Below are 9,795 nucleotides of genomic sequence, written 5' to 3'. Positions count from 1 at the left end.
ACACCATGATAGTGGTATATAAAAACACATATTATAGTGATCGGTCCCATAATTTGAATGATTATACAGCTGGTACCCGTACTTTAACTGACCTGAATGAAATCACCTTGGACACTCATTGACATGTCCAGACTTTGGTCTGAATATACATGATCTGCTTCTATAGATGGTTTAACATTTCAGAGAGGTACAAAGATGCACAAAGTGAAGTCACTGACAAACAACATGATTGTGAAGAACCTGAGATGGTGGATTAGTGTTTTGTTCAGTTCTGAAATATCAGATAACTGGCCAGAAAGGGAACTATCCAGTACACTCAGGAAAAGAGAGGAGAAAGCAGTCTCCCAGAGAATACAGCAGAGAATATTATCATAGCTACATTGTAGATGTGCATGAATACTGTAGATGTGTAAAAATGTTGAGTTTCTTCACTCAGTGGTACTCAACGATGGACTCAGCAAGCATGACCACTTGTGTACACCATTGGCAAATGGTCAGATATCAGAGAATGGTGTGTGTGATCACCTTTGGTCAATGGTCAGACAATGGTAAGATAACTGCCCTCATTTCTACTCCACTGTGTGTTCCAAGGTGGTGGGCTGTTTGAGTGGATCCTTGGGAAATAGTTCCTTAAACTCAGCCAACCAGTCGCCAGGGCTACCCCACCGTGGGTAGAGCACCAAGTCATGTAGTAGGCAAGCTAGTAATGCCCCCGCACACGGCCCCACCCAATACACCTGTAGAAGAGAGAGAAACTTTTTTGTAAGTAGATTTGTATGTGTGAACTGTGGTGTGATGTTAGTAAATAGTATCAATATACTTTTGTAATTTCATAGTCAACTTGTGTTTGGGCCAGACTCACCCAATGGTTTTGAAATTTTAAAGTGACCACAGCTGGACCAAAAGACCTAGCAGGATTCATCCCACAGCCAGTGTACCCAATCTGGTCAAAGGTTGAAGGTAAAGAGAGAGAGGGGGAGAAAAAGAAAGAGGGGGGGGGGGGGTGAAATCAAAAGATAAGTCATAGGAAAAATGTAAAGATCTACAAAATGTTTTAATAGACAAATTCCATCAAATTACCCATAGAAACTCTATTATGGTCAGACAGAATTTAAACAAACACAAATAGGATCTGGCATCTTCCTTACTGCCACGAGATTCCCCAGAATGACAGACAAGCCGACCACTACAGGACCCAGGAGGTGGAAGGCTGATTTGGGTCGAGACGTGGCAAGGACACAGACCACCAGCTGAAAGGTGATGGCTGTCTCCACTGTGAAGGCTTGGCAAGGGTGGACACCCAAACCTACCTGGAAAAATAAACATTTTTACAGATATCAGACCTGGATTCATTAAGTTAAAATGTTTATAAACACCCATAATCAATTAAGCCCATGCAAAAATACAAAGACGTTTTTGGCAAAACATTTTGAATAATGACTTTTCGGATGCTACAATACTACAGAAAAACAATACTTCACTACAACCTAGAATCAAAAAAAAATGTATTAGACGTGACTCGTTACCTCGTTCAGCCCCAGATGCCCTCTGAGCGGGGCAGGCACCATTCCCATGAGAAGTGCACAAGCACAGAGTGCACCGAGGAGCTGTGCCCCCACGTAGAGGATAGCTCTCCAGGGGCTCACCCTCAGTCCTGCAGCCAGAGCCAGGGTCACAGCCGGGTTCAGGTGGACCCCTCCCCCAGAGGTAGCAGGACCCAGGCACACAGACACCACAGCCACGGAGGCCCCGAATGCCAAGGCCACATGCAGGGGGTCAGGGTGGCACTCGGAGAGGGGCTGGGAGTCCGAGAGAAAGGATGGGTCGGACTCTGAGGACAAGTCATGGAGATGATAATCACTGGTGGGACTGGAGAGGCTCCCATCCCAGGCTGAAAGCTGGGGCCATAGCACCACTGAGGCCAGACTGGTGAAGAGGAAGATGGCAGTGCCCACAAATTCACACAGGAGATCCCGGAGGAAGGAAAGTGTCCAAATGTTCTTCAGAACCAACGCCAGACTGGAAAGGACTTGCATGATGGATGAATGAATCTCTGTCTCTCTGTTGTCCTGTTTCTCTGTTTGTTTGTTGCTCTGCCATGAAACACATCCAGGAGTCAGCAGCAGCAAAAACCAAACAACCACAAGGGACTGCAATGGGAACCTATATAGAGGGGGCATCTACCGCTGTGTGACGCATATATCAGGAAGGTGGCCTCTTTCTTTCCCCGCTGCGATTATTTACCTGTCCCCTCAGTATACTGCTTGTATTGTGATGTGTTCTGAAGGTGGGTAAGGGTGGAGGTGAGGTGAGGTGGGGAGGCTTAGCTTAGCCAATGCATGTTTTGGCTTTCTGCTTTCCTGTACTCTCAGATGGCTGCCGGTAAATGTCGGGTGGTGTCTTCTTTCCGGGGGGCCACAGATTTACCCATAGGTAATGAGTGGCCACCAGCGAGGGGCCGCTAACTTCTGGTCTCTCTTTGCAGCTGGGGAGTCTCCCCTCTTCCTTCTTCTAACCCTCTCACATTCCCCCTTGCCTCTGTTTCTCAAAGAAAAGTGCTTCACCTAGAGAGGATTATATGGTTACCTGAAGCTTTCTATCTTCCAGGTAGAAGAGGAGTGTGGCTGAGGATTGAGCTGAACAAGCCAAAGCCAACTAATTGATTTGCAATTAGTGGTGCTGTACTTTCCTGACCTGGGGTCAACCAGAGTTTAGGATCAATTTAAATAAACTGATCAAGATACTGTCCACCCAAAAAACAATCCAGATACAGCATTTTAAGCCAGCGCAGCAGGTAAAGGATGCCAAGAGAGAGGCATTTTTAATCCCCTCAAAGGGAGCTCTCTCATCAGAGAGAGTGGCCAGAGAAGCTTTAGTGTAACAGGGTGACTAAGAGAGGGTGGGGGAACTAAACACGACCACAGTAAAGCATGTGAAGGTCATTTAGGAACAATGGCAGTACAGTTATACTGAGATTCCCCTGCAGAGATAGCTTCCTACCAAGGTCATGGAAATTGATACAGTACCTGAGGCTGGTTGAGTCAGGACAGGGATAACTGTGTAAAATATGATATGGAGAGATGGTGTTTCAACAACATGTGGAGATGGGGATGAATGTAGATGACAGGGAATGTCATTATAAATAAAACGGAAAACAAGGAGACTACAGTATGTGTGTGTGTGTGTGTGTGTGTGTGTGTGTGTGTGTGTGTGTGTGTGTGTGTGTGTGTGTGTGTGTGTGCGTGCGTGCGTGCGTGCGCGTGCGTGCGTGCGTGTGTGTGTGTGTTAACAAGGGGGGACTATTGAGGCCTGCATTTGTGAAATGTTTGTCATGTAAAAACATGAGGTGGGTATCTTCAAAAAGCAGACTATAGTCTTTTTTTTTTCTTATAACTAGAGCAAAAGTTAAGAATGGTTAGCTGCAGATGCTGTGCAATTAAATACAGTATATCAATTAATTCAGTTAGTGTAGAATCTGCTGTCCTTCAGTTATTAATCATCGATCCATTGTCATATCCTCCATCATCTCTACTGATTCCTGATTCCTCCTTGTCTCCTCATTCTCCTGCTTTCCTGTCTTCCTTACTGACAAATAATTCCTTTATGCACCCCCTCCCCTGATTAAAACAGCTTTGAGTGGCCCCCAGTACTTACCACTAATGGATAAATGGGTATAGGGGATTTGGACTGTGACATTCACGTGTGCCATGGCACCATCACAGGGAATTGGTGGCAACAGAATCTAAGGTGTTGTGCACTTGTTCCTTTTACTTTTCCCTCCTCCTTTGCTTTTCTGCAAAGGTCGAGCAACATGTTTTTCTTCGATGGGACCGATTCTCTCAGATGGCTACGTGTGCCTAATCTGTTTCCCATGCCTGGCCCATTCCCCATGTATCCGATGATGACCCACTTTATTTGTGAGTCCCTCTCCTCTCCACTCTCCAGAAACGTTAGGAGGACTCTGTCTCAGTTTGTAGCTAACAGAGATGAAATTATGAGACTGGGTTCTGAACTTTCAATGGCCTGCCAATACTCCCCATGCAGTGGTCACGCTAACACATTCGACTCTAGACTCACTTTTGACATTTGCATGGCCATGGGACACACTGGAATATATATGCACCGTGACATCACTTTTCAGAACGGGAACGATTGGAGCTGCACAGCGGGAGAACTGAATGGGAGTAATGATGTTTTTTTTTCCTGCAGCCACTCCAACTCACCTTCAATGTCACGCCTTGGCCTTAGTTATCTTTGTTTTCTTTATTATTTTGGTTAGGTCAGGGTGTGACATGGGGAATTTATGTGTTTTGTCTGGTCTAGGGTTTTTTGTATGTTTTTGGGGTGTTTTCTAGTCTAGGTTTTTATGGAAGTCTATGGTTGCCTAGATTGGTTCTCAATTAGAGGCAGGTGTTTATCGTTGTCTCTGATTGGGAACCATATTTAGGCAGCCATGTTCTTTGGATATTTTGTGTGTGATTGTCTTCTGTCTTTGTGTCATTGCACCAGATAGGACTGTTTCGGGTTTCACATTTGTTATTTTGTAGTGTTCTACTGTACGGTCTTGATTAAACATGTTGAACTCTAACCACGCTGCATTTTGGTCCTCCTCTCCTTCAACGGAAGAAAACCGTTACACTCAACTTTCTTTTTCATGGTGTATGGTACTGTCCTGGGCTTGAAAAAGCAAGGCTCGGCCTGAGGATCCACGAACAGTTTATCTGCAGTGCTCTGCAGCATGCCCAGTTCATCTTTGAAAATCTCACTCGTGTGTGTGTGTGTGTGTGTTTTATCTCACCCCAGTTCAGTTGTATTTTGGTGAGCCAGTCACACCCTAGTTAACTAAGGCCATTACCTTTTACCACCAGGAGCCATTCTCTCGCTTCCTGGCTGTTGTATGCAATGTCCACCTCCAGAGCCCCCAGCAATGGTATGGTCTCCCCGGTGTATGTACACAGTCTGATTCCTGCCGGTGTGAGGGCAGAAGCCTGTTTTGAGCCCCACATTTGTTTGTAGGTCTCCTCACTGATAGCAGAGGTAGAGGCCCCCGTGTCAACCTCCATCCTCATCTACCTCCGCTGTAGCATCAATAGGTTCTGCACGCGGCTCACTCACATTAAACATGTTGTAGGAACAATGCTCTTCCTCCCCTGCGTTCTCTAGGTGGTGCGCTGCTGACTGTTGCTTCGATGCTGTGAACACGGTCTGCCCAGTCTGCCCACCATCTGGCTTGCTCCTAGGACACATGCATTGTTTTGCTAATTATCCCTTTCTGTTGCAATTGTGATAGACCGTATCCTTGAACTTAGTTGTTTGCTAAATGTGTTCCTCCACGTCTGGAACTTCCCACTGCTTTTCTCCTTTTTCATGCCTCCTCTTGTCACCTGATGCACTGCACAACTGACACTGTTGGTCTTTTGAGTATTTTACTAGCGGCCATTTCCATCCGTTGAGATAGTTCCAATGCTCTCTTGAAAGTCAGTGTGGCTTCCCCCAACAAACGGCGCTGTGTGCTGTCCTCATTAATGCCACAGACTAATCAGTCACGGAGCATGTCCTCTATAACATAGCCCCAAACTCACAATGTTCAGAGAGCTCACATAATTCAGCAACAAAGTTAGCAACAGACTGACCTGATTTCCGAAAATGGAAGTTAAATTTGAACCTCTGGACAATCACTGAAGGCTTTGATTTGTGGTGAGTCTGAACGAGAGCAACTAGTTCCACAAAAGGAATTTCTTATTGTGACTTGTTCAGCACATTTTTACTCCTGGACTTATTTAGGCTTGCCATAACAAAGGGGTTGAATACTTATTGGCTCAATACATTTCAGCTTTAAAATGTTTGATTATTTTGTAAATATTTAGAAAAATATAATTCCACTTTGACATTATGGGTAATTGTGTGTAAGTCAGTGACAAATATCTCAATTTCATACATTTGAATTCAGGCTGTAACATAACAAAATGTGGAAAAAGTCAAGGGGTGTGAATACTTTCGGAAGGAACTGGTAAACATCAAATAGGCTTATATTTATTCCTGACCAGCAGATGTCACTAGTGTATGGATTCCCATTCCACCAGCTATTGTTTAAAATATAAAAGTCAATACTATCTCAACATTTCGAGGTGTGAGGTTATTTTCATGGGGCCCAGAGTTTTTTCCTGATCTGGTAGGCTAACCTAACCAGATACAACTGCGGACCCTTGTAATAAATCAGCTGTGAAATTGTTTTATATGGGCTATGATGGGCCCAGTGATTTTTCTAATCAGGTCATATGGTGTTTAACCCTTACAAAACCGGACCCGGTTTTCCTTGCATGAAAATTAAGCAGTGATTTGATATGTCAAAGGAGACCCCAAATAACATATTTCTGTTTAGTTTTTTTGTATAACTCAACACTCAGCATTAGTTATAAATCCAGTTGAGCTGACATCCATTTATCTATGGCTTTAGTCATTAATCTAGCAAGAGGCCTATATTGTATTAAACCTAACTCAGTTGCTAGAGAGAAAGGAAACAACTCAGGGATTTCACCATGAGGCCAATGGGAACTTTAAAGGCCATGATAGAAGAAAACTGAGGATGGATCAACAACACAGTAGTTACTCCAAAATACTAACCTAAATGACAGAGTGAAAAGAATGAAGCCTGTTTGCAATAAGGCACTAAAGTAAAACTGCAAAAAAAACAGCAAAGAAATTAACTTTGTCCTGAATACAAAGCTTTATGTTTGGGGCAAGTCCAACACAACATATCACTGAGTACTACTTTTTATATTTTCAAGCATGGTGGTGGCTGCATCATGTTATGGGTATGCTTGTCATCGGCAAGGACTAGGGAGTTAAGCACAGGCAAAATCCAAGAGGAAAACTGGTTTAGTCTGCTTGTTCAGACACGGAAACAAATTCACCATTTATCAGGACAATGACCTAAAATGCAAGACCAAATACACACTGGAGTTGATAACCAACATGACAGTGAATATTCCTGAGTGGCTTAGTTACAGTTTTGACTTAATTCGTCTTGAAAATGTATGCCATCTGTCTAGCAATGATCAACAACCAACTTGACAGTGCTTGAAGAATTTTGAAAATAATAATGTGCAAATATTGTACAATCCAGGTGTGCAAAGCTTTTAGAGACATACCCAGAAAGACTGACAGCTGTAATTGCTGCCAAAAGGGAACATTTAAAGGAAACATATTTACCCTGTGAACTAAAAAACATGAGGATTGTAAAATTCTAACGATATTCCAACATCTCTCAATGGTAGGCCTACACTGCTTCTTTTATGTATATTTTTCTAAAGGACGGGGACATTGCATCTCGTTGACCTACTTTAGAGAGAAGAGGTGTCTGGTAGGCTACACTCTGGCGCCATGCGTTTGCCTGGGCTTTCAGTTTTTCTCCAGCGCCAAAAATCTGTGTCCACAAACAACCCAGTGTTCCCTCTATGCCCATGTGAAACTCTTTAGTGCCAATTCATCATAGAAAATCATTCAGAAAGAGCCATGGGTGAGATGAGCTATCATGTCCAGTCTTGTTCAGGGCCCCAAACCCTGAGACTGTACAAATGTTTTGACCTTCATGATAGAGCAAATAGGCCGAATTTATGTACAGTATTAATATGTTTGTTGTTAATCATTCATAACTCAGTTGTAAGAGCTAATTGGTAGTGGCACCTAAAGCCATCAGTCATTCTTTTGACTGATGGAGTGAGAACCAGAGAGCTCCATAAGTTTCTGACAGGCCTCCCATCTATGAACCACCACAGGCCCTATAAAGGTGTGTGTGTATATGTCAAATCAAGTCAAATTGTATTTGTCACATGCGCATAATACAACAGGTGTAGACATTATCGTGAAATGTATTTATTTATTTCACCTTTGTTTAACCAGGTAGGCAAGTTGAGAACAAGTTCAAATCAAATCTAATCAAATTTTATTTGTCACATACACATGGTTAGCAGATGTTAATGCGAGTGTAGCGAAATGCTTGCGCTTCTAGTTCCGACAATGCAGTAATAACCAACAAGTAATCTAACTAACAATTCCTAAACTACTGTCTTATACACAGTGTAAGGGGATAAAGAATATGTACATAAGGATATATGAATGAGTGATGGTACAGAGCAGCATAGGCAAGATACAGTAGATGGTATCGAGTACAGTATATACATATGAGATGAGTATGTAAACAAAGTGGCATAGTTAAAGTGACTAGTGATACATGTATTACATAAGGATGCAGTCGATGATATAGAGATGAATAATGTAGGGTAAGTAACATTATATAAGGTAGCATTGTTTAAAGTGGCTAGTGATATATTTACATCATTTCCTATCAATTCCCATTATTAAAGTGGCTGGAGTTGAGTCAGTGTCAGTGTGTTGGCAGCAGCCACTCAATGTTAGTGGTAGCTGTTTAACAGTCTGATGGCCTTGAGATAGAAGCTGTTTTTCAGTCTCTCGGTCCCAGCTTTGATGCACCTGTACTGACCTCGCCTTCTGGATGATAGCGGGGTGAACAGGCAGTGGCTCGGATGGTTGATGTCCTTGATGATCTTTATGGCCTTCCTGTAACATCGGGTGGTGTAGGTGTCCTGGAGGGCAGGTAGTTTGCCCCTGGTGATGCGTTGTACAGACCTCACTACCCTCTGGAGAGCCTTACGGTTGAGGGCGGAGCAGTTGCCGTACCAGGCGGTGATACAGCCCGCCAGGATGCTCTCGATTGTGCATCTGTAGAAGTTTGTGAGTGCTTTTGGTGACAAGCCGAATTTCTTCAGCCTCCTGAGGTTGAAGAGGCGCTGCTGCGCCTTCTTCACGATGCTGTCTGTGTGAGTGGACCAATTCAGTTTGTCTGTGATGTGTATGCCGAGGACCTTAAAACTTGCTACTCTCTCCACTACTGTTCCATCGATGTGGATAGGGGGGTGTTCCCTCTGCTGTTTCCTGAAGTCCACAATCATCTCCTTAGTTTTGTTGACGTTGAGTGTGAGGTTATTTTCCTGACACCACACGAGGGCCCTCACCTCCTCCCTGTAGGCCGTCTCGTAGTTGTTGGTAATCAAGCCTACCACTGTTGTGTCGTCCGCAAACTTGATGATTGAGTTGGAGGCGTGCGTGGCCACGCAGTCGTGGGTGGACAGGGAGTACAGGAGAGGGCTCAGAACGCACCCTTGTGGGGCCCCAGTGTTGAGGATCAGCGGGGAGGAGATGTTGTTACCTACCCTCACCACCCGGGGCGGCCCGTCAGGAAGTCCAGTACCCAGTTGCACAGGGCGGGGTCGAGACCTTGAGACCGAGAGCTTGGAGGGTACTATGGTGTTGAATGCCGAGCTGTAGTCGATGAACAGCATTCTCACATAGGTATTCCTCTTGTCCAGATGGGTTAGGGCAGTGTGCAGTGTGGTTGAGATTGCATCGTCTGTGGACCTATTTGGGCGGTAAGCAAATTGGAGTGGGTCTAGGGTGTCAGGTAGGGTGGAGGTGATATGGTCCTTGACTAGTCTCTCAAAGCACTTCATGATGACGGAAGTGAGTGCTACGGGGCGGTAGTCGTTTAGCTCAGTTACCTTAGCTTTCTTGGGAACAGGAACAATGGTGGCCCTCTTGAAGCATGTGGGAACAGCAGACTGGTATAGGGATTGATTGAATATGTCCGTAAACACACCAGCCAGCTGGTCTGCGCATGCTCTGAGGGCGCGGCTGGGGATGCCGTCTGGGCCTGCAGCCTTGCGAGGGTTAACACGTTTAAATGTTTTACTCACCTCAGCTGCAGTGAAGGAGAGA

At 44.5% G+C, this 9,795-nt stretch overlaps 1 protein-coding gene across 1 annotated transcript; it reads right to left on the bottom strand.

Annotated features, from left to right (window-relative positions):
- Positions 1-569: 569 nt before the first annotated feature.
- Positions 570-9,362, bottom strand: LOC135556816 (aquaporin-5). Its single transcript, XM_064990264.1, is given in 6 exon segments — positions 570-737; positions 863-943; positions 1,149-1,310; positions 1,527-2,061; positions 7,394-7,455; positions 9,234-9,362. Coding segments are annotated over 6 exon segments (1,137 nt in total).
- Positions 9,363-9,795: the final 433 nt, after the last annotated feature.

This window comes from Oncorhynchus masou, chromosome 15 (assembly GCF_036934945.1).
Source record: "Oncorhynchus masou masou isolate Uvic2021 chromosome 15, UVic_Omas_1.1, whole genome shotgun sequence".
In the NCBI taxonomy this organism is placed as follows: Eukaryota; Metazoa; Chordata; class Actinopteri; order Salmoniformes; family Salmonidae; genus Oncorhynchus; species Oncorhynchus masou.
The sequence above is the reverse complement of the archived record's forward strand: the minus strand, read 5'-3'. Positions and strand labels throughout refer to the sequence as shown.